This window comes from Callospermophilus lateralis, chromosome 6 (assembly GCF_048772815.1).
Source record: "Callospermophilus lateralis isolate mCalLat2 chromosome 6, mCalLat2.hap1, whole genome shotgun sequence".
Lineage (NCBI taxonomy): Eukaryota > Metazoa > Chordata > Mammalia > Rodentia > Sciuridae > Callospermophilus > Callospermophilus lateralis.
This window is the reverse complement of record NC_135310.1, coordinates 115,136,465-115,162,695: the sequence shown is the minus strand read 5'-3', so window position 1 is coordinate 115,162,695 and position 26,231 is coordinate 115,136,465. Positions and strand designations below refer to the sequence as shown.

The 26,231-nt window shown below is 38.9% G+C and overlaps 1 protein-coding gene across 1 annotated transcript in view; it reads right to left on the bottom strand.

Annotated features, from left to right (window-relative positions):
* Kif6 (kinesin family member 6) overlaps window positions 1-26,231 on the bottom strand; it is a 387,415-nt gene that overhangs the window by 217,789 nt on the left and 143,395 nt on the right. The window contains exons 7-10 of the mRNA XM_077109561.1: window positions 24,811-25,017; window positions 15,242-15,385; window positions 14,211-14,297; window positions 8,254-8,357 (exon numbers count right to left, since the gene is read on the bottom strand). Coding sequence (XP_076965676.1) covers window positions 8,254-8,357; window positions 14,211-14,297; window positions 15,242-15,385; window positions 24,811-25,017 — 542 coding nt within the window. The remainder of the gene's footprint in view (window positions 1-8,253; window positions 8,358-14,210; window positions 14,298-15,241; window positions 15,386-24,810; window positions 25,018-26,231) is intronic.

Sequence of the window (26,231 nt, the reverse complement as noted above, 5' to 3'; positions counted from 1 at the left end):
AAGACTCCTGAGTCTGTTAAAAATTGGGTTGTGCTAACATCTAATTATGGCAAAGCCATAATGCAACAATAATATAACAAAAACAATAAGAACAAAACGCTTATCTGAATATTCACACTGTCAGTGTGAACAAGCACCAAATTCCCCGGATTGCTGGAAACCTGTTTGGCTTTGTCAGGGTGGATGTGGTTTTAAACAGTCCTTCTGCCTAAGGGCTGATCAGAAATCACTAAGACACAACGTTATACAGCATGTTTCTCTCAATAGCAGAGCAATCATTTGGTGGGAATTACTGAAGTTTATTTAGTAGCACTTGAACTACTTTTACATGATTCCTGAGCTCAAAAATCCCATTTCTTGGTTTCTACTCAAAGGACTTAAAATCAGCATACTACAGTGACACAGCCATGTCAATGTTACTAGCAGCTCAATTCACAATAGCTAAACTATGGAACCAACCTAGGTGTCCTTCAATAGATGAATGGATAAAGAAAATGTGGTATATATATTCAATGGATATTTCTCAACTTTAAAGAAAAATGAAATTATGGCATTTGCCAGTAAAGTTGAAGAAAATCATGCTAAGCGAAATAAGCCAATCCCCAAACACCAAAGGCTGAATGTTTTCTCTGATATGAGGATGCTAATTCACGATGAGGTGGGGGGGCACTAGGGAAAAATAGAGTTACCTTAGATTAGGTAGAGAGGAGTGAAGGGAGGAGGGGAGGGGATATAGGGATAGGAAGGACAGTAGAATGAAATAGACATTATTACCTTATGTACATATATGACTGCATAACTGATGTGATTCTATACCATGTACCATCAGAAAAATGATAAATGATTCCCCGCCTATGTATGACATATCAAAGTACATAAGTGCATTCTACTGTCATGTATAACTAATTAAAACAAATAAAATGATAACAGAAAAAAATGATCATTATTATCTCTGCATTCTCACTGTGTTTTGTTGGTACCTTCTCATAAAGCTTCTATATTGTGTCATCATTACTTGTGCTATGTGTGTCACCACCACCAAACTGTGAGCCCCTTAAGATTGGGATCTCTGTGTTCTTTTCAGGGCCACAGTAGTTTTGTGAATGCTACATGAATAATAAATGATGAGTGAATGAATGAACTATTTGCGAAAACTAATGGCTACTTGACATACTATCTATCTAGAATCTGCCCAGATTGACATTCATGTGTTTGTTATCTATGGATCAAGAGAAATCAGTCCAAGAACTCTCTCAGTTTTTAATCTGTTGTTGATTTTATTGTCTTCACTCTTATCTCCCAAACTCTTATGAATGGGACATTTGATTATTTCAATAACTTAAACAGGAAAATTCATACATGGAATTAAGTGGCAAGTTAATAAGTGACAATATTCAGTATCACAAAGAATATATAACAAAACTTGCTTTATATTGCTGCTTCTTACATTTCATTGTGTATTTCTCTTTGCATACGTGTGGTAGTTCTCTTGCCCTGCAAGTCGTGAATCCCTCTTGTTCTCGTCTTTCTCACACTGTTGGCAGTTCACTTAGGTCTGTTTCTCTCGTTCCTTTGGTGAGTTCATCTTTTCTAGAGTCTCAGCTATCTCATCTCGGGCAGCCAGTCTTGAACAAGGGGCTGAAGCAGCTGTGGGTGCTTGTGTTCTTTACTGTTTTCAGTGAGAAGAGGAGTTTGGCAGAGCTGCAGGCAGCGGCTGGTGTGTAGTGATTATTTAGCCCCTCTCTGTCAGAGACCTGGGGTCCTTTCTAATTTCCCTGTCCTAAGCACTGGGAAGGAGGAGTTCACAAGGGCTCATAGGACCAACTGCTTCCACCACAACAGCCCTGCCAAATGCTCCTTGGCTGTTCCAGCCCCTCCTGCTCCAGCGTTCCACCACCTCTAGACATGGAGCCTTCACAGGGTTGCACCTGTGTCTTTATCAAGCCTTTCCTCTTGCCCATTTCAACCTCCTCTCACTATCTCAGGAACTCCTCAAAGCCTCCAGTCCCTGGATAAGTTCACTTGTTGATTTTAGACATGGTTAGAGATTCATGTGTTTCTATTGGTACCATAACTAGATTAGGTGCAGCACAAATGTAGTCTGACAATAGAAATCACCACCCTGAGAATCTTACTCTTAAACCAGGCCTCCTATGCAACACAGGACACACAGGAATGAGAGAAACACACTGGTACTTATTGATGTGATGCATCAAGACCCAATTTCCACCTTTTTCCTGTTTGACTCTGCATCACAGAAAACTAATCCCCGACTTCTTTAATAACTAGGTAAGTTCAGCCAATGGGAGACCCTGGTGGAAGACTGAGAGGAGGATGAAACAGATGTCCAGGATTGTCGCCTGGATGATGTGTCAGCACCTGTGGCTCTTCAGTGGCCAGTATTCCATGGCCAGTCTGGGAGCACTCACCAGGTCTCATTCCTACCTGTGAGCTCCAGCTCTTGAGTCTTAGTAACATCACCGTGTCTTGTTGTCCCCCCAGTTCCAAGTGTGGGACCTGCTATTACTGATCTTGGAGCACTGCATCACTGCTTGTTGAGTTTCTAAGCAACACATCTTCTGTGCACTTATCTTACTATATCAGATTCCTTTCACCGAAAGGCTGGGAGTGGCTTAGTTTTTCTGGCTGGAGCATGACTTGAAGATCAAAAATCTGAAGAGTTATCTTCAAAGATAATAAGAGGCGATTCTTTTCTTTGAGGGAAAAGGGGCATTGCAGTGAAGGAATTCTCAGGTTAGTATTCTTAAAGAATATCAGATAAAGTAGACTTTACGCCAAAGTTAATCAGAAGGGAGAAAGGTCATTTCATACTGCTTAGGGGAGTCATACAATAATAAAAAATTATAACTGTAGCTATTTATGTTCCAAACAATACAGCATCTATATACAACATCAAGAATCAAATAGACTGCAACATAATAATACTGGGTGGCTTTAACACACTTCTCTCATCACTGCATAGATCTTCCAAACAAAAGCTAAACAAAGAAGCTACAGAATTAAAAAAAATTAGACTTAACAGACATATATAGAACATTTCATTTATCAATGACTGAATGATTTTCTTTTCAGCAGCACATGGATTATTTTCTAAAATATATCATATTTTAGGTCACAAAGCAGCTCTTAGCAAATAAAAAAAAATAGTACCTTGCATTCTATCAGACCTTAATAGAATGAAATTAGAACTCACTGATAAAATACAAACCAGAAACTACTATAAAACCTGGATATTAAATAATACACTATTGAATGATGAATGGATAGCAGAAGAAATTAGTCATGACATAAAAAAAAAAATACTTGGAGGTAAATGAAAAAAGTGATACAACATGATACAACATATAAAAATTTCCAGGACACTATGGAGGCACTGAACTCATTTGTCAAAAGAATAGAAAAACACCAAATAAATAATCTAACATTACATCTCAAGGCCCTAGAAAAAGAATAAATTTACACCAAAATAAGTAGAAAACAGGAAATTATTAAAAATCAGAGCCAAATTCAATAAAATTGAGATAAAAATTTAAAAAATCAATGAAACAAAAAATTGGTTCTTTGAAATAATAAGCAAAATCGATAAACCCTTGGCCAACCTAACCAAAAGAAGGAGGGGAAGAAACTCAAGTTATTAAAATCCATGATAAAAAAGGAAATATTGCCACACACACTTCTAAAATACAGAAAGTACTTTGAAAATTTATACTCCAATAAGCTAGAATTTTTTTTAAGAGAGAGGGAGAGAGAGAGAGAGAATTTTAATATTTATTTTTTAGTTTTTGGCAGACACAACATCTTTGTTTGTATGTGGTGCTGAGGATCGAACCCGGGCCTCACGCATGCCAGGCGAGCGCGCTACCACTTGAGCCCCATCCCCAACCCTAAGCTAGAAAATCTAAGACATTGACAAATTCCTAAAGACATATGACTTACCCAAATCAAACCAGAGGATGTAGAAAATTTCAATAGATCGATTGCAAGTAATGAAACTGAAGATGCCATAAAAGCCTACCAACAAAGAAAAGCCCAGGACTGGATGGATGCTCACCCAAGTTCTACAGGGCTTCAAAGACAAACTAACACCAATCCTCCTCAGGTTATTCCATGAAACAAAGAAGAAGGGAACTTTTAAAAACTCATTCTATGAAGCTAGTATCACTCTAATACCCAAGCCAAACAGAAACACATCAAGGAGTTTCAGACCAATATTTTGATGAATATTGATGTAAAAATTCTTAATAAAATACTGGTAAATCACATATAAAAACACATTAAAAAGACAGTGCACTATGATCAAGTGGGTGTCATCCCAGGGATGCAAGGTTGGTTCAACATATGGAAATTAATAAATGTAATTCTCCACATAAATAAGACTTAAAGGCAAGAATCAAATGATTATCTCAATAGATGCATAGAAAAAATTGGACAAAATACAGCCTCCATTCTTGTTTAAAACACTAGAAAAACTATAGATAAAAGGCACACACCTCAGCACTGAGGCATAAGACAAATCCAAGGCCAACATCATTCTAAATGGAGAAAAACTGAAAGCATATCCTGTAAAATCAGGAACAAGACTTGATGCCCACTTCACACTTCTATTAACATAGTCCTTGAAACTCTAGCCAGAGAAATTAGGCAAAAGAAAAAAATTAAAGGTTTATGAATAGGAAAAGAAGAGCTCCAATTATATCTGTCAACAACACAAACCATATTTAAAAGAGTCAAAAAAACTCACCTAAAAATTTCTAGAACTCATAAATGAATTCAGCAAAGCAGCAGGATATAAAATTAACACCCATAAATCAACGGCTGTTAGAGTCTGTAAACAAGTCAGGATGAATGTTAGAGTCTGTAAACAAGTCAGGATGGCACCTGGCATTTTGCCAGAGAAATGTTAGGGTCTGTAAACAAGTCAAGATGGCACCTGGCAAAATGCCACAGGGAGTGGTTTGTGAAGTAACGCCAGCGAGCCATTAAGTGTGGAGATTCCTTATTGGTTGATTGTTGTATCTAGTTTATGCTAATTAAGATAAGCTGTGTAAAAAATATAAATACCTCTGTTGTCCTACAATAAACGGCTCCCATTCCTGCTGTATCAATCTACACAAGTTGCTCGTCGTCACCCCCCCCCCCCCCCCCCCCCCCCCCCCCCGGTTATTTTGCTGCAGCTGGACTGCGGCAAACTGCAATGATGATGAATATACCAATGATGAATCAGCTGAAAGAGAAATTAGGAAAACTATCCCATTCACAATAGCCTCAAAAAAACATAACACTTGGGAATCAATCTAACAAAAGAGGTGAAAGACCTCTACAATGAAAACTACATAATACTAAAGAAAGAAATTGAAGAACTTAGATAATGGAAAGATCTCCTATGTTCGTGGATAGGCAGAATTAATACTGTCAAATGGCCATACTACCAAAATGCTATAGAGATTTAATGCAATTCCTATTATAATTCCAGTGATGCTCTTCATTGAAATAGAAAAAGCAGTTGAGAAATTTATTTGGAAAAATAAAAGACCCAGAATAGCCAAAGCAATCCTTTGCAAGAAGAGTGAAGTAGGAAGTATCACAATACCAGACCTTAAATTATACTACAGAGCTATAGTAACAAAAACAGCATGGTATTGGCACCAAAACAGACATGAAGACCAATGGGACAGAATAGAAGACACAGAGACAACCCACATAAATACAGTTACTTCATACTAGACAAAGGCACCATAAACCTACACTGGGGAAAAGATAGCCTCTTCAACAAATGGTGCTGGGAAAACTGGGAATCCATATGTAGCAGAATGAATTGAGCCCCTATCTCTTACTCTGCACAAAACTCAACTCACAGTGGATCAAAGACCTAGGAATTAGACCAGAGACCTATGAATTAGACCAGACACTCCAACAGTCACCTTAGGAACTGACTTCTTCAACAAGACTCCTAAAATGCAAGAAGTAAGATTGAAAATCAATAAATGGGCTGGGATCAAACTATAAAGCTTCTTTTCAGCAAAAGAAATAATCAAGAACATGAAGAGAGAGCCTACATAATGGGAGAAAATCTTTGCCACCTGTACCTCAATAGGGTATAAATATGCAAAGAACTCAGAAAGGTTAGCAATAAAAAACCAAATAACCCATTTAATAAATGGCAAAGGAACTGAACAGATACTTCTCAGAAGAAGAAATATGATCAGACAACAAATATATGAAAAAAACTTCAACATCTCTAACAATTAGAAAAATTCAAATTCAAACCACATTGAGATTTCATCTCACTCTGGTCAAGAGTGGCAATTATCAAGAATACAAGTAATAATAAATGTTGGTGAGGATGTGGGGAAAAGGGTATACTCATACATTATTGGTTAGACTGCAGATTGGTGCAACCACTCTGGAAAAACAGTATGGGCATTCCTCAGAAAACTTGGAATGGCATCATTTGACCCAGTTATCCCATTCCTTGGTATATGTCCAAAGGACTTAAAATCAGCATACTATAGTGACACAGCCATATCAATGTTAATAGCATCACAATTCACAATAGCTAAGTTATGGAGCCAACTTAGATGTCCTTCAACAGATGAATGGATAAAGAAAATGTAGTGTATATACATAATGGAATATTACTCAGCCATAAAGAAGAATGACTTCATGACATTTGCCAGTAAATGGACAGAACTGGAGAGTATCATGCTAAGTGAAATAAGCCAATCTCCCCAAATCAACAGTTAAATGTTTTCTCTGATATGCAAAAGCTAACCCACAATACAAGAGGGACAGGAAGAAGAGAAGTTCAGTGGATTAGACAAAGGCTAATGAAGGAAAGGAAAGGGGGATAAGAATAGGAGAGACAGTGGATGAATCTGACATAAGTTTCCTATATACATACATGAATACAACACAGTGAATCTCACCACTGTGTACATCCAGAAGACTGGGGTCCCAATTAGAATAAGATATATTTCATGCTTGTATAATTATATCAAATGGATTCAGCTGTCATGTATAACTTAAAAGGAACCAACAACAAAAAAGAATATTCTATAAAGGATATCCCGAGCTACTTCAAGGAGTGATATTGCAAATTTGCCACAAAGCAGTTTTGCAGGGGCTTATCCTACTACATATAGTTTTGTCCAATTAGGAAACACTTTCCTGGAGGACAGAAAGTTTGCTGAATGCCTTTCAAGTTTTAGCCATTCCTCCTGGGAAGCTGTACAGCAGTTTAAGGAAAACAACTGCATTCTTTCCCCCAGCCCCCTGCACCCCCTCAGTATGGGAATTGAAATCAGGGCCTGGCACATGCTAAACAAATCCTCTAGCATGAGCTACATCCCAAGCCCTTCTTCATTTTTTATCCTGAAACAGGGTCTTGCTAAGTTCCCCAGCCTGGCAACTTGTGATCTTCCTGCTCCGTCTACTGAGTGGCTGGTATTACAGGAATGATCTTTTTATTTACCATTTTCTCTGTTGAGGGAAAGTTAGGTGAAATGACAGTTTAATCTTTAGAAAAAAATCTTGTATGGCTCTATTTGTTATTTGGAAATAGAGAATGTCACTGCTCTAAGCCTGGTCCATTATTATCACTGCACAAATGCTAAATAAGCAGCACAGAAAACAAGAGAGCCCACCACTGTGGCGCATGATCAGAGAGAGAACGCGGCCCCAGCATGCCACCGATATGCCATATGGCCACAAATCTAAAGGCTCTGAAAGATGCCATGCTTGCACAAGCCCTGAATACCTGCTTTCATTCCCAGTTGGAGTGTTTGAACTATAATATATGGGCCATCTATTTATTAAAGGAGAAAGCTTACTTTGGCATGGGATAAATTGGTGCTTGCAGCAAGATGCAGTTTAACACAAAGGATGTTTCTTGAACTTCTTTCAGATCTGAGATCCACAGCTTTAGTGTTTGGGGTGTGGATTTTAAAACTGCATGACTCTTCCCCAGCCCCTTTTCTGCAGCTGGCATGAGAAAGAGACTCCCATTCTCTCCATGCCCTGTTCTTTACTTGCTCAAAGCCCAGGCGGCAAAGACACTGGCAGCCTCATGCAGCTTTTCATGGAAAGCCTCCACTCTAACTGGCGCCTGAACGCAATCTCAGACTGTCCCAGGAGACCACCATGCTCTGAGGTGAATTTGTAACGTCAAGGCCAACAAAGAAGTTAACACAAACTTTCACTGTTCGAGAAAAAGAAAAAAGTCTGTAGGCTTACTGGAGGAGCTCTGCTTCTGTGAGTGCCTCTGTCCTCTGCTCCCCAGTGACAAGGGCCAGTTCATCCTTCAGTTCCTGGATTTCCTTTTGAAGGCATATAATCATCTATGAAAGGCAACGTGGGAGGGTAAATGTCAGTTTCTCATCAATGTGACCTGATGGCAGAGAGCATATATCTTTTAGAATCATGAACTACTTATGGATACAAAAATGGTTAGAGAATGATCTAAAAGGCACTTCTGTACCTACCAGCCATCTTTGTTATATCTTTTTATTTATTCATTTTATCAGTTCTTTTTTAATTATACATGACAGTTGAACCCATTTTGATGTAATTATACAAGCATGGAATATATCTTATTCTATTTAGGACCTCAGAACCTCTCCTTCCTCCAATACTTCATTATTTGTAAATCTTAATATTGTATCAAATAGCTGTATAATAATAATAATAATAACTATGATTATTATTACTATTATTTGGTATTGGGGATTGAAGCCAGGGACACCTTAATACTGAGCTACCTATATTACCAGTCCTTTTTATTTTTTATTTTCAGACAGGGGTCTCACTAAGTTGCTGAGGCTGGCCTCGAGTTTGTGATCCTCCTGCCTCAGTCTCCTGAGTAGCTGGGATTACAGGTGTATATCAACACATATGACTTAGAATTAATTTTTAACAAACAAAACATACTGATATAACTGGAACCTGCTATTTTCCATTCCCCTTCTGTCCTCCCTGGGGTGATCACTCGAATGCCTTTACTATACTTAGTTAGGTTGCACTTGAGAGTCATGGTATGAATTTATATTACCTTCAGCTATGTGTATGTATGTTCCTGTTTCCCCACATTTTTGTTATATGTAATATGGACAGGTGCTTTAATTTTATCAATCTAGTAGGTGTGAAATGATATCTCATTTTAGTTCTAATCTGCATTTTCATAATATTAGTGAAACTGACCATCTTTGCATATGTATATCGATTGTTTGGGTTTCTCCTTCTGAGAATATGTATTCACATTCTTGCCAAGGTATCAATTGATTTGTTTTTACTTTCCTTATTAATCTGCAGCCTTCTTCATGTATTCTGGATCTGAATCCTTTGCTAGTTTTACATGATTCACCTATTTTCTCCCAATCTATATCATGTTTTCCACTTCATGGTGTTGTTTTTGTTAGACGGAAGTTTTGAATCTCAATATAACCAAATTAGCAATTTTTTTTAGCTGTACTTTTGTATTTTCTTAAAGAAAATCTGTCTTACCCCAAACCAAAGAAATGTTTTTTTTTTTGTGATATTTAAAAAGCATTAAAGCTTTACTTTTCACACTTAGGTAGCTTTTATTTTGTATAAGATATAACATAGGAATCAAATTTCAATTTTTTATATGACTAACCATATAAAATTGCTAATATAATTATGCTATATAATATATTTCTACATGTAAATGTGTCTGCTTCTGGGCTAGAGTTGAAAACATTTGCCTATATTCATGGTAATGCTATAATTTAAATTATTATATCTTAAGAAATTTTGGCATCTAGAAAAGACAACCCCCTTCCATATTTTGCTTTTCCAAAATAGAGTTGGCTATTCTTGGCCATTTGCTCTTCCATATAAATTTTGAGACTAGCTCATAAAATTATATAAAAGCCTTCCTCAAATTTTAATTGGAATACATTGAATCATCCCATCCATGAACATGGTAAGCCTGTCTCCTTCAATAAAATTTATAATTTTTCTATAAATATCTTATTTATAGAAAAAAGTTTTTGTTGATATTGTAATTGGAATTTTGGAAAATTATATTTTCTAATTGTTGGCCTCTGGAATACAAAAATGCAATTCAATTTTGGATTATATACTAAATAATTTTCCAAGCATATTTTGGTTCTGTTTATTATTAAATATTCTTGAACGTTCTACATAAACAAAAAATTATCTGCAAGTAAGGACAGATGTTTTCTTCTTTTCTAATTCTCATGCATTTTATTATTTTTATTGTCTCACTAGCTAGGATCTTCATGTGTAATTCTCTTCTAACATTTCACTTTTAAAGTGATGTTTATGTAATTTTTTGATTAATATGCTTTATCAGTTTAAATGTTCACTTACAGTTTAATGAGTCTTTCAATGTGTGGATGAATGCTTAATGTTATCAAATACTTTATCTGAAATCATCCAATATTTTTCGTTTAAAATGTGCATGTGATGAATCACCTACATTCATGTAATTGGTCTTTTAATTTGAACTATTTCAGAATACAGAAAAGGCATTAAATAATATATGATACCCACTACATAGCTGAAGTTAACATCCATGTCCCCACTATTTAAGAAATAAAACATTATAGATCTCTTAAAAGCTCTCACCCCTGTATTGCCTTCCATAAACAAATTCTCATTTTAATTTTTTTCCCATTTTTTTCTATGCATTGGTATATTTTCTAGTGATAACTTATTCCTAAATACTGTTTTGGGGTGGGCACTCGACCACTGAGCCACATCCCCAGCCCTATTTTGTATTTTATTTAGGGACAGAGGCTCACTGAGTTGCTTAGGGTCTTCTTGTTACTGAGGATGGCTTTGAATTCGAGATCCTGCTGCCTCAGCCTCTGAGCTGCTGGGATTACAGAGATGCACCACGGCGCCCAGTTTATCCCTAAATCCTTGAAATAAACCCACTGAGATCATTATGCAAAATTCCTAAAACAAAAATTAGTAGCTCCAATCCAGCTTTCACACTCCTTTGACTATTTGGTATTACCAGAAAAAAGAAAGAAGGGGTAGGGGGGAGGGAGAAAAGAACAGACGAATAAAAAGAGAGAAAGGAACAAAAAAGAAAGAATGAAATGGAAAGAGAGAGGGAGAAAAGAAAGAAAAAAAAAAAACCTAGTTTGTCTTTCAGTCTTTCAGTGCCTTTGCTAATTCTGTAACTTGCTTGCAGGTTGCCAGGCTAAAAGGGTTGTATGGACTTGAATTTCAAAACCATGAGAGGTAGTGCCGAGGGTTTTAGTTTTTATATAAAGTACTTTTTGTTCTACTTAGAGTCCAGGCTAAGGCAGACAAGCTGCGCTAATGTCTCTTTATGCCATTAGATTCCACCCCCCCCCACAGGCTTTTTGTTAGGGAGATAAGAAGATGTCTTAGGTTCAGTACCCTCCTTGCAAAATTCCAGGACCTACTCCTATCCCTTTGTTGCAACTCTTTTTACCCACTCCAGGACAACTGTAGCCTCAGCTTTCTTTCAGGCTCTGGCGAATTCTTTTAATTTCTTTCAACCTCAGATATATATTTCAAAGGTGCTTCTAAAAATTTATTTAGGTGAGTTTCAGGTGATCTGGACCACATCAATAGGAACAGAAGTCCCAAAGAATGTGGTACTGAGTATTTTGAACATGTCAGTGTTCCTAGGATTTTATTTGAATGCATATAGGAGAGTCTGAGTTTTGTTTGTTTGCTTCTTTTAAAAAATATTCCCAGAATCATCAAGCTATGAAGAAAAAAAAAATCTTCAGACAAGAACTGTGAGTCATTCATTTGAACTCTCCTCTAATAAATTAATATATTTGGTGCAATACATTTTGCTTCTATTAAAACTTTCAAAGTGAAATGTAAAAAACTACATTATTTCCCTGTCTTATGCAATAGATATATCAAAACTAAGTCAACTTTTTATGATTTGAGATGACCACAGTTATACCTCCCATCAGATTACTGCAGGAACTCTGAAATTAAAGCCATCCTGAGAAGATACTGGCCCATGCCCAGTCACCAACTCTGACCTGGCTCACAGTTCTTTTATCACCTTCTCTCTCTGAAATACCAATACTTTTAAGGAAAGCAGGGCAGATCCTTGATCACCCCCAACTTACAGGGCTGTTTCCACATTTGCCATTATAATTTGAGAGTAAGGCATAAGAAATCCCCACCCAATTGTGTCTTGGATGGTTTCTAGACAAATTTCCAATTGTCACTTACTCTTCAGATAAACTATGTACATAAAATAGTAAATAGAAATGTCAGTGTTCAGAAGAAATTATTATAGAAATGAGGAAACAACACTTGTTAATTACTAGATTGTTCTGTACTAGGCAGACCCCAGCAACTTGTTCAATTATCAGCTATTAGCTTTTCACTCCTCATCTCTGTTTTCTTTAAATCTCTCACGGATCCACATCAAACACATAATAATGTTTGCCTTTCTTCAAATTCATCATGTTGCTTCAAGGAAGCGTCTCTCTAGACAATTCAAAGGAAAACCCCTTCCAATGTCTAATATGTTGATTTCTATTAATTTTTTTCTTGGGGTAGTAATGCCATTACTGTCTTTCTTGTTCAGCACAGGAATGTCATAGGGCGGCTGGAAGGTAGGGACAGTAGGAAGTGCAATTTCACTTGACTCAGGCCCTTGCATTTCATCTCTCCTTCCCTGTGGGGGCTCTTCTTGATGCTGATACCTGACCAGGGCCTGAACTGGAAATAGACTCCTGCCTCATCCATTGGTTTCTCCAGAAGAGAATTCTACTAGGGAAGCCTGGTGCTCCCAGAGGCAAGCAGGGTAAAACAGATACTCCCATCATTCCTTTTTCTTTCTTTCTCTCTATTCTTCAGTGTAATGATTTCAGGGGAGAAAGGGCAAATAATCAAAAGGAAGTAATTAATATGGAAAACAGTAAATTTGAGAAATTTTTAATTGAAGCACTGTTGGCAAGATTTCATATTCTTAATAATGCATACTAGAAAACCTACATCAGCTTATATTCTGGAGAAATAAGAAAAATTGAGTGATTTTTAAAAATGTTATATGATCCTTTTTTTTTTTTTTCAGTAGTGCTGGGGATTGAACCCAGGGTTTTACACAGCCTAGACACGTGCTATACCCTGAGCTATATCTTTCACCAGCCCTAACAAATCTTTTATTTGGGGATGGGGGTTTACCAGGGATTGAACTCAGGGGCACTCAACCACTGAGCCACATCCCCAGCCCTATTTTGTATTTATTTAGAGACAGGGTCTCACTGAATTTTCTTCTTGTTACTGAGGCTGGCTTTGAACTTGTGATTCTGCTGCCTCAGCCTCTGAGCTGCTGGGATTATAGGTGGGCACCACTGTGCCTGGCTAATATATCAATCTTAATTATGGAATTTGACAAAACTTGAGATATTTCATTTCCACATTTTAAGTGTTGACATGAGCTGATTTGGTGCTGCATTTCTTTTATAGAAAACTAACAAACAGAAAAGAGAAAATATATACTTTTATGAAACTTGAAGTTTTTTTCCCTTAAAAATGTGTTTTGATAAAGGAGGATTTATTATTATCAAACAAGAAACTTGCTCATTTTTCCATGACTCAGACTGATAATTTTTGAAAGTCCCTTAGAATATAGGACAGTGATTCAAAATATTTTTTCCATGTATTAACCATTAGCATTTCTCTTTCATTATAAGCATTTATACAAGATGGTTTGTTCTTGTCTCTAGAAAGCTAAACTGAGTTTTGGAACAGGCTGCCTATGTTTTTAGGGCTCAGGGCACAACTCTGTGGTAAAGTGGTGGGAGCTGGAGGTAGGAGCACAGATTCTTGGCTGGACTGTCTATATTTGAATCCTGGCTCTGCTACTTATTTTTCTTATTGCTGTTGTTTCTTGGAACTGGGGATCAAACTCAGGTGCTTTATCACTGAGTACTGACCCTTTTTAGATTTATTTTGAGACAGGGTCTAAGTTGCTGAGACTCATTAGCACTGTGATCCTGAGCAAGTTACCATCATTGTGCCTCAATTTTGTTATCTGCAGAGACAGAGCCAGCATTTACTCACCAGCTTGTTCTGAGAATTTAATCAGTTAATGCCTTACTTAGAACATTGTCTAGTACAGAGTAAATGCCCCAGCCTGAGTTTTAGCTAATCTTTGATATAATCATTTTTATCAACAGTTACAATTTGCTTACTGATCTGGGATCGATTTCTTCATTAAGAACAGCTTCATTCTTTATGAGTGCCACTCGTTGTGCAAATCTGCAGGTAGATATAGATTCCTACAAAGCAAAACAACTTTTAAAAGTGTTATAACAGGGAGAGAAACTTCTTGTTAGACAAAACTTAAATTTTAGTCATAGAAAAAAGATGCATACCTAAAGAGTGATGTATATACAAACCACAATGAAGAATGATGCCTCTAAATTAGGGAACTTAGCTCTGGAAGGTTATTTTCTTGATTTTGTCTTAATAAAATGACCAATGCCAAAAATATGGGAGATCCTAAGACCCCAAATGGCAACTGACATGTGTTTTTAACTATTGATCTGTTAAACCAGAACCAGATATGTAAGTCATAATCACAGCAGGTACCACAACCACAAACATGAGAGACTACAAAATAAATATTTGTAACAGACCAAGAAGTGAGGCCGTTCACGGCACCCCACCATCAAAGGCTTGGCGTGCTCTGGGAAGCACCCTGCTGCTCTCTTGGAGAGGATATGGACCCCAAATATTCAGCAACTGCAATGTGGGAAACGTCAGCTGGCTCCAGAGCAGCCCCAGGAGAGCGTTCACTAGCTGGGCACCGCCAAAGCAGCCAGCACGCTGCACCCTGGGACACGTCTGGGGACAGATTTCAGGGAAACCTCCAAGGCACCCGATTTTATTAGCCAGGAGCAAAACTGTTCAAGAGAAGCAAGACTCTCTCATTTTTCTGGCTGAAAATGCCTTTCAAATTTAAGCAGGCCTTCCAAAATTTGTGTCTACAGCTTCCTCAAACTATCCGGTATATGTGAGGTCAGTTCTCAAATGAATTTTTTACAATGCTGGCAAATAGCCTAATGCTGAGAACCCTGTGGTGTGTTCACCCCTGAAGCCTATCTCAACCCAGCGGAAAAGGTGGAAACTCACTCAGGACCCTCAACTTGATCCCCAAAATCAGCAAGGAAAACCCAGGCTAAGATCCCCTGAATAAAAGGAAAAAAGAAAAACAACATACGTCGATATTCCTTTTCTCTAAAGAGAGCGTTGCAATCATAGTGGTCATGCAGTTCCCTCCCAAACTGTCTCTCAGGACACTGGTCATCATGGAGTTCCTGTAAGGAATGTGCGAACGGTTTTTTTCTGAAAGGGCAATGATGACCTGCGATAAAGTTGAAAGAAACAATAGCATTACCTTGATAGGAAAGGCTCAAGTGACAAACAGTAGAGGTTCAGCAGCAATAAAATTAGGAAAAGAAAGAATGACTAAATGCAGGGTGGCATCCAAAAGTTGGGCACGGAATAAATACCTTAGCAAGAATATTCAGTACAAGAATGGTAAAGATGGAATCAAGTAAACGTAGCATGAACCTAGCATTGTGAACCCCATAATTTCTGGACAGATGAAGTGACTTGCAGACGAGTGGACACACTCTCATTCTGCTTCCAGCTGTTGGAAAATCTGTATAAAAACATAATAGTCGATTGTGCCTGATGACTTTGACCCCACCAAAATTGAGCTGTAGGGCTAGAGATGTAGGTTAGTGGACGAGAGTTTGCTTGGCATGCACAAGGCCCTGGGTGGATTGCCAGTACTACATCGAAACAAAACACAAACAAATTGAGCTGTGTACCCCATTTCCAAGTCAGAGGCAGAACAATGAACAAGAGCTATGAGAAGCTGCGAAAGAGTTTGAGATCCCAGATTCTGGCACAAGTTGTCCAGGGGAAAGTCCTAACCTTACTAGAGCATGCCACTCGACATCTCTGCCTCAGTGTCTTCATGTACAACCAGGATAAATATAGTACCTACCTCATAACAGTAGAAAGATTAAAGGCATTAAGATGTGTAAATCACTGTGAGTAGTAACTGGCGCATTTTAAGTGCTGTGGATGTGTTTGCTCTCAACATCAATGAAAGAGGCAGCTTATCTTACTCCTCATGAGTTCCTTAGGTACTTAATAGGAAGGCACTAGATGGATGATGGGATGCTGGGGCTGTCCCCAAAGAGAGGCACCAGGGGCTCAGGGTCATCGTGGGAAGATTATCCAACGCTAAGATGTCCCTTACAAAGCAGCTGGAATTATCGGCCCACAGAATATCAATTCAGGGGCATCATAAGATCCTGGATCCTAGGAATATCAACACCTGCTGGTCCAGCCCTCCCTCTGCCCAGCTATGTAGTTCCCATCATCACAACCTTTTGATCTCCTTTGGTTTACAAAACAAGACGTTAAGATTGTTTTTGAAAGCTGTTTTAAGAAAAAGCATATACCACTAGTTTCACTTTAAATTCATAAGCCCAGGTGTTACTACAACCCAGCAGTCCTGGATCAGTTTCCCTCCTTCAGAAAGAAGGCCATCATACTTTCTCCTCCCTCTTCAAATCTCTGTCCCTCAGTGGCGAGCCATCCCCATGTCACGGCATCCCTCCTCTCTCTTCTCTCCAACCTCAAATTGAGCTGATGGCCACCCTTCTACCAGATATAAGCAAGCTGACTGGGACTGTCATGTATCTGCCACTGGATTCCTACATTCTTATCATTAAAGAACACTCTGCTTTTCCCTGTTACTTTCTGCTCAGGTCAGCCCTCCACCCTCTTCCTCTTCTGTCCTCATCGACATTGCTCCTACATGCATCTCCTCTTGTGTTCTCTTTCATTTGGATGCTGCCCATTCTGGATGCCCACTATTGCACTAGACCAAGATGACTCTTGCCAAGGTCATCAGCAACCTCAATTGTACCAAAAGTACTGACTGTCTTCTTATTAGCCTTTTGAGTTGGATGAAGTATTCAACACAGGCACTCATTGTTTCCTTTGGGAAAACACTTCATTCACTTGGTAACTGGGACACCATGTTTCTTGGTTTTAGCTCTCCTCAAAAACTAGTTAATGAGGGGCTGGGATTGTGGCTCAGCAGTAGAGTGCTCGCCTAGTGTGTGTGAGATGCTGAGTTTGATCCTCAGCACCACATAAAAATAAATAAATAAAATAAAGGCATTGTGTCCAACTACATCTAAAAAAATATTTTAAAAAATAGGGCTGGTACCTGCAAATGCCATAATTTTATTCTTTTAATGCTTAGTAATATCCCATTGTGTATATATAATCACAGTTTGTATCTATTCTTAATATTTCTTTTATTTTTGTTTTTGAATTTTATATAAATGAAATCACACCCCCCTCCAAAAAAAATAGGGCTAGGTTTGTGGCTCAGCGGTAGAGTGCTCACCTTGCATGTGCGAGACCCTGCGTTCAATCCTCAGCACCACATAAAAATAAACCAATAAAATAGGGTATTGTATCCAACTACAACTAAAAAAAATTTAAAAAAATAGGGCTGGGGTTGTGGCTCAGCGGTAGAGTGCCCACCTTGCACATGTGAGACCCTGGGTTCAATCCTCAGCACCACATAAAAATAAATAAGTGAAAAAAAAAAGTATTGTGTCCAACTACAACTGAAAAATAAATATTTTTTAAAAACTAGTTAATGAATGATTCCTTTTTTTCTTCCCAAATTATAAGTAGTGAGGAGTTCCAGAGCTTTGTTCTTGATCCTCTTTTCTTTCTTATTTATACTCTCTTCCCCTTCCTATCTCCTGGCTTTTACAGGAATCTCTATTTTGATGTCTTCCCAATATATACCCCAAGTCTGAACCTCTCCTGACCTATCAGCTCTTTGGTGACTCTTCATCGCCACCTGGGTTTCTCTCCTCTCTGCCCCATGTCTGATTCTTTCTCAGGTCTATACATCATTATTAATGACACCATCATTTTCCTAGTTGCTCAGGCCAAAGCCCTAGCCATCATCTTTTATTTTTCCTCACTTTCAATATCCAATCCATCAGCAATTTCTAGGTTTCTTAGGTTTTCCAATAAGACTTACCCAGAAATGGACCACTCCAACCCAAGCCTCCATGATTCCTTGCTTGGACAACTGCACAAGGCTCTGAGTCCTCTCCATGCTTCTACTTTTGCCCTTCCATGGCCTATTCTCTGCACACCAACCAGAGCAGTCTTTATAAAACATAAGTTACACCAAGTCACTTCCCTGCTTACGATCTTCTAGTAGCTTCCCAATACAGTTAGTATAATAACTCAAGTCCTGTGGAATCTGGCACCCTTTGACCTATCTGACCTCGTCTCCTGCCATGTTCCCCTCGCCTGCACCGGCCTTCTCACAGGCCAATGTTATTCCCACATCAAAGCTTTTGAACTTGCTGTTCCTTTTACTCAGGATGCTCCTGCCTCAAATTTTCACACAGCTTTCTATTTCTTCTCATTCAAATATTTGTTCAAATTTTATGTCCTTAAAGGTCTTTTCCTGGATACCCTATCAAATATTACACAGCAATATTAACAGCCTGTTAATCTATTTTATTTTTCTTCTAGTACTTACCACTATTTAAAATTATCTTTATTTACTTATTCTCCATCTGCTTCCCCACTCAATGTTCTACTCTTCTAAGTCAGAGATGCCATGCCTCTTGGTTACTACTCTATTTCCACTGCTTAAAACCATGTTCCAGAACTAAGTACATGTGGCAGAAACTCAGTTGTCTCCATCAGTACTCAAGACACTCCCATTCTACTTTGACTTCCTCTAAAACTACACATCTTAGTCTGTCTCGCAACTCATATTTTGCATAAAACGTAGCCCCACCAAGCAGATTCCCTGTGTGAGATCTGGAGATAAGCAATAAGAGGTAGTGACCATAAGGAGGAGAATTAGATTTGTGAAAGAGAAAGATGGTAGCCTTCTGGTTCTTCTGATGCAGCTCTGGTGAAGTTTCTGAAACCCTGCCCTCAATGTCATAAGTGCCAGGTGGGGATAACAGAGGTGTTTTGCAGAACACTTCAGTGGGGTGGTTAGCTGTGTCTTCTGGTTGCTTTGCTTCCAGCTGGGTGTTATCCAAGCCAGATTTCTAACTTTTATTGAGATTCTTTATGTTTAGAAATCTCTATGCTGTTTAAAATAGCTAGCACGGATTTTCTGGCTTGCAACTAAGAAACCTGATTAATACAACGTGTACTGAACACAATGAATGGATGAACTAGTTTCATTTGTCAGTGTGAGAGTCCTCAATATGGAATGAGATTTGGGGGATCTGTTTCAGCGTAATAGGAAGAAAGGTGGAGAACATGGCAGCCTTGATATGAGTGGCAAGGGATGCTGAGCAAAGGTTCAGGCCCCAAGAGCCTAAAGAACAAGTTATATACCTAAAACAGGTAAGGTGGCCCAAGTACCAAGAACCAGACCAAACATGGATTGGCATGACTGATGTGCAGAGAGAGAAGTATTGTTATTTATGAATCATCAAATAAGCATCTAATAGTTCTCTAAGTTCATTGAGGTTCTTTCATAAAAAATCACCTTTTTACTGCTCTAGGAAATAATATTTATATATCTTTTCTATCCAATGCCTTTATTGACAACTTAGCATAAAGAAGAACATGCTTATTAAACTCCCTGTTGATATTAAATTGTGTGTTACTGAACTCACTTTTGGTTTTAAGTAACAGAAAATGTAATTCACACTGGTTTCAATCATGAGGGAAATTTATTGGCTCATGGAATTGAACAGGAAGGGCCCCAGGTTAGAAATGACTCCAAAGGTTAGTGCTACCAACAAGGATGTAGTTTTGCCCATAACTCTCTTCTGTTTTTCATGTGGTAGAAGTCATCCTCCTCACAGCTACAGGATGGCTTCCAAGTGCCCTGATGTTATATACTTCCTTATTCATAACTTAGGGGAGACAGAACATTATTTCCCTAATCAATAAACAAGGTTCCTGATCTTCTCTAAGGACCAGCTTAGGTCCCGACCCACTCTTGAATCAATCAGTGTAGCCAGGAGAAAGAACCATAATGACTCAGCCCATCAGAACAGACACAAATCTGCAGAGTGACACAGAAAGGGCAGACATTCAGGAAAAAGGCAGAGGAAGATGATTCTTGAGTTACTAGGCGGGCAGGAACCCAATAATCTTCTCAAGGGCACAGGGACAGGGTGTAGTCATACAGCCTGGCTTTCTTAAAAAAAAAAAAAAAAAAAAAAAAAAGCTATTTACTTCCATTTTGGGTTTCTTATATAAACACAATGTCAAATGCTCCTGAAAGCATTCTTAAGGTGATAAAGAGTGGAAACTCACATTATACTTTATACATTTCTAAGGACCTAGAAGCTGGGCCTGGAATCAATAATGACTATTATAATCACTAGCTTACTATTTAATGAATTAAAGCAATTTTCTTTTAAAGATCTCAGAAGGGCATGGAAAATTATCCTCTGAAAACTGACAAGGATTCAGAGCGGTCTGACTACCACTGGCACCATCAGTGTTTCTCCTGAACATAACATATGCGCCAGGAGCCAAATGGGAATTGAAACTCTGAAAAAGTCCACTTGGGTTGCATAACTGGCTGAAAGCAGCCAGATTCCGATTTCTGAAGAGGTGGAGAGCAAACATTCTCCATTCCTGGTGGTTTCTCACTTGATGTTTGGGCTGACGGAGGCCACGGGTCACACCAGGGGCACTTGGTGAGGTTTACAGTGAGCACAAGCACACACGGCGCCTGTGCTTTTCCTCACACGAACTCAATTTCCAGGGTGAAGACGTACCCTGCTATTGTGGCTGAAAATGTTTTTTGAGGACAATTTTTGGAAAAAGTACTGCATACACAAGAAAACTCCAAAACCAATGATACTCTGGTAAACAGAAAGTTACTTACTTCTGAGCCTAATAAGGTGCCTTGGACTCAGGCAGGCTGGACCCTCCCAGCAGGTGTGGGGCTTCCCAGCTGTGGCCAGGAGGGCAAATCAATCACATTCTGCATAAAATTCCTAAACCATGCAGGCTAATTAATGCAAGGCAGGTTAGCAAGCTATGTCCTAGTTCATCTCTTTTACATTGAAACTGAGAAAGAGAAGGTAAATTACCAACACTAAAATGGATTTCTAGTAGAGGTTTTCTCTTCCTGTGTTTGCTAATGACATGGTAGCACTGCCTCTTTCCCCACTGCCTAAGGTAACTCACAGCACCCAGGGGCCACTCAATCACAATCTAGTGAGTGAAGGAATGAATGAAGCTAGTTACACTAAATTGTGTCATAGTTCCAGTCTCTGTGGCCACATAGTAAAGTACTATACACAGAGAATTTGATATAAAAGTCTTTGAATTATGTTATTTCATTATCTTCCCACTCTTTTCATTACTCTTCTTACCATGTAGTCCCTGTCTCTCTCTCAGTATCTCTAAATGGATTTCAAAATCCCTTCTCTACCCATCCACCTGCTCTCCACCAGCTCCCCTTAAATGAACTCAACCCCCATATCAATTTTTTAAAAAAATAAATGACAGTGAAATGTATTAAAATTCTTATTACACAAATACATCACAATTTTTCATATCTCTGTTTGCATATAAGTATGTTGACGCCCAATTCATGTCTTCATACATGTACTTTGGATAATGATGTCCATTACTTTCCACCATTCTTGCTAATCCCCTGCCCCCTCCCTTTCCCTCCCACCCCCCTGCCCAATCTAGAATTCATCTATTCCTCCCATGTTCCCCCTCCATACCCCACTATAAGTCAGCCTCCTTATATCAGAGAAAACATTCGGCATTTGATTTTTTGGGATTGGCTAACTTCACTTAGCATTATCTTCTCCAATACCATCCATTTACCTGCAAATGCCATGATTTTATTACTGAGTAAAATTCCATTGTGTATATACATTTTTAATCCATTCACCCACTGAAGGGCATCTAGGTTGGCTCCACAGTTTAGCTATTGTGATTTGTGCTGCTATAAACATTGATGTGGCTATGTCCCTGTAGTATGTTGAGGGCGATCTGGCTGGGACATCTGTCACTCCATTGATGGCCAGGGTTGATTTGGCTGATCTGGCTGGCTAGGTGGGTGTCCCCTTCCTCCCTCACTGCTCCATGTGCGTCCCTCCAGAAGCTGCATGCTCAGTCGAAGAGGACGATCCTCCCCGATAGAGGAGGACCGTTTTTGTGGTCAGGGGTGTATGAGTAGCTGCACTCCTCTGCTAGAACCTCCAAACAAGCTCTCAATGCCCCATATCCTTTTTTACACACACTGAAGTTTCCCATATTGACACTTTCTTTTCCTCTTGAGCTTGTGTTAATTTTTTCTCCTCATTTCTGACCTTATCTTGAGCCTCCTTCTTGCCCACAAAGACACTTGGATATGAGGGAGAATAGTTAACAGATGAAAAGAAGCAGGCCACAATGAAACAGATAAATTATACATAAGAGCCACAGTCAATGACACATGGGTGAAATTGGGACCCAGAATGACCCAATGCCCCCAGGGGGCTGGAGAAAGGAGCTGAGAGGCTCCGTTCCCACTGCCTGACCCGCTCTAGGCCCTTGCCTCGCCTGGCTCACCGCTACTCCTCCCTCAAGCCTCTGCTTAGAGTCAGGCCACCAGCGAAGCATCCTGAACCCTCACCTTCTCAGTCTGAGTCAGGTCCCATATGAGCTCTGCTCACTCCTTCTCCTTCCTCTCCACAGCTCTCACCCCATCACAGTCACAGACTTTGTGCTTGCAAGTTGTCCTCCTACCTCAAACCATGAGACCCTGGGGCAAGGACCACTCTCATTTTGTTCGCCACCGTGTTCCACTGCTTAGCACTTTACAGGTCCTTACACATATCTGTTAGATAGCTTCATTATTGATACAGAAAATCAAATGTCATGTAGCCACCAAGACCACTCACATGAGGCTGATATTACGAGGATTTGAAGAGAGGAAATGTGAGGATAGGAGCAGTTTTAGTGACAGGCAGCTTGCAAAGTCTGTGTAGAACAAAGGAAGAAAAGGGGGTAGACATTTCTCTTGAGTGATTACAATTGGAAGAAAATTTGATTCAACTGATGAATTTTATGTTATATGAACAGATGGACATAATGGGAATTATAACAGACTATGCTACCATCTGAAATAAGTAGATACATTTCTTTGAAATAAAGCACTTTGAATACAGTTCATTACGTTTTCATATCATTGTTCTGTCAGTGTCCTATTAAGTAAAAAGCTCTGTTAAGCATAAGCAGTGTGGAATATTTAGCAAGAAAGAGCTAAGGACTGCTGACTCTTGTCAAAATTCTAAAATGATTGGGATGCCATGCAGATCCGAATCTCTGGGTGCTGCATTACTGGGATGCACTGGGTCAGAAAGTACCATGTGCATCCTGTTCACACAGTCTCCCTTCAGTTTCTCTCAACCAGCTTTTGCAGACACAACCATTATAAAGCATTTACCATCAGGACAGCATCAGTCTCAAAAGGGTTCATTAGGCCGTTAAAAAAAAAAAAAAGTTTTGTTCTTTGTTTTCCCCTTAAGTCTTGTAGCCTTAACATTCATTAACAAGTCCTCCTGCCTCATCAATATCCTCTGTACTTCTCCATTCCAGTTTTTAATCATGTTTCTTTTCTAGAATCTGAAAACAGTTGCCATCCTTAACATTCAATTCACACTGCTCGTGCTCACAAAGTGAAAGGAACTTGAGAAATCATCTAATCCAATCCACTCATGTTGGAGATAAAGACTTTTTTTGGAAGATATGTTTAGTTAAATTCAGATAAGCTTTCTATACCAAACTCAAAAATTAAAATCAGAGCACCTACTGGGCTGGATAGTAGTCAACTTGGATTAGAGGTAGGGAGGGAAATTGAGCCTAAGGGGACAAAATTGCTGACTGGATGAAGTCACTGGATGCTGGAAAAATATTGGTCACCTCCAAGTTATAGCCAATCTACAAGCCAGAAGGATTAGGCAACAGGAGGCTATAGTCACACTCACTACTAATTTTGCAATAAAGACAATAAGGCTATGAGATAGTAAGTGGAAAAAGGCATTGGCTGTGTAGTCAAGTAAATCTCAGTTCAAATCCTAACCCACCCAGTAACTGAGTAACTTTGGGAAGGCCTTGGGAGGACTTGAATTTTTAAAACCCAACACTTACAACATGGGGCTGTTGTAAGGTTTAAATGAAATGGCCTATACAAAATGCTAGTAGATATACCTATGTTTCCTACAGCATTGTTTACAACAGTTAAAGGTAGAAACAACCAACGAGACCTTTAAAGGATGAGTGGATGAACCAAGTGAATAAGTGCATATTATTCAATCTTGAAAAGGAATAAAATTCCAAAACATGCTACAATGCGGATGAACTTCTAGAATATCATGCTAAGTGAAATAAGCCAGACATAAAAGGACAAATATTCAAATAGTCACTTATAAGAGGCACCTGGAATAGGCAAGATAACAGGTACAGAAGGTGGTATAGAGGCTACGGGGATAGGAGGGGATCGGAGCTATCATTTAATGGGCACAGAGTTTCTGCTTGGGATTATGAAATGGATCTAGAAATTGATGGCGGTGATATTGCAGAACATTGTGAAAGTACTTGTCACTGAACTGTTCGCTTAAAAAGACGAAAATGGCAAACTGTCTATTATGTCTACTTAACAGAGAGTAGAATGGCAGATGCAAATGAAGTGCGAGGACGTTGCTGTGGTGACGTCCCACTCTGCTGCCTTACCTGCTCCAAGTAGTGCAGTGACAAGTTGATATACTTGGCCTCGGTCAGAAGCTGGCCCCCTACGCCACTCTTGGCAACTCGCTCAGAGCCAGCCAGGTCAACCAGGTGGAGCTTGGCGTGCCGGACAGTTGCAGAGCCTGGCTCCTTGCTTGACAAGTGAATGGTGAAGATGCAGTGGGAACGGGTCGAGGCTTGGTTCATGGGAGTCTATGACATAAAGAAGAAACCAAAAAACAAAAATAATTAGAACTGAGAACTTTGGAAGAGTGTCAAAAGATTTAAATGTGTATTTCTAAAGATTCAGCATTTCCCATGGAGCCAACACTGTCAAATGGAACAAAAACTCTTGTAACTCAGACCTATAAATTACGTGCTTTTCAATGTTATTACCTCCAGTGACTGAAAACCAATGTGGATGGGTTAATTCAGAGAGTGACGTAAAGAAACGTTCTAGTGAGGTGAAGACCAAGTCCTCTCACCAGGATGACAACTTTATTTCATCACCCAGCTACAATCCATGCCTATCCTTGGCCATCCACATTGAAAATGCCTACATTAACCTCATAGGAAGGAGACGAGAGTGTGTGTATCAAGAGAATGGTTATCACAATGGTAAACACGATTCACAGACAAGGATGCCTACGTCACTGCTACTGCTCAACACCGAGCCACAGGCTCTAACCAGCATCATAAAAAAGAGACTGACATAGGGGCAGAATAATAGGAAAAGAATGCATCACAATGTCATTGTGTACAGAATATTTACAGTCAACCTAGAAAACTCAAGAGCTTCTACAAAAAAAAAAAAAAACTGATACGAATCAAAAAGTTTATCAATATTGCTAGATACAAAATCAATTAAATTCTAACAGCCCAACAACAATTAGGAAATCAAATATTATTCAGAATGGCAACAAAGACAAGGAGATAACAAGGGATTACTTATGTAAAAGATATAATCTATAGGGAACTGATGAAATAGTATTTAAGAACATAAAAAGAAAACCTGAAATATACCAATTCATAGATGAAAAAACTAAAAATCTACATATATATATATATATATATATATATATATATATGTATATATATATAATGCAATTGAAATAAGAATATTTCAGGTTTTTTTTCCCCCCAGAATAAGACAAAGTGGTTCTAAAAATCAAGTAGGAAAAAATCTTCATATAAAAAGAAAATTAATTTTGTGAAAGAAGCGGGGGCAGGGGGAGTGCTTGTCCTTCCCTATGTCCAGGTGTACCACAAAGCCATGGTCATTAGAGGAGCACTGAAGCAGGAGCAGACAACTAGGTCTATGGAACATGCTGTGCTCAGTGAGCAATTCCAGTTAGGACAGAGGGGACATCACCCTGCAGAGGAGAAATAACAGACTAATTAAGTAGTGGTGCTGAAATACCTGGCAC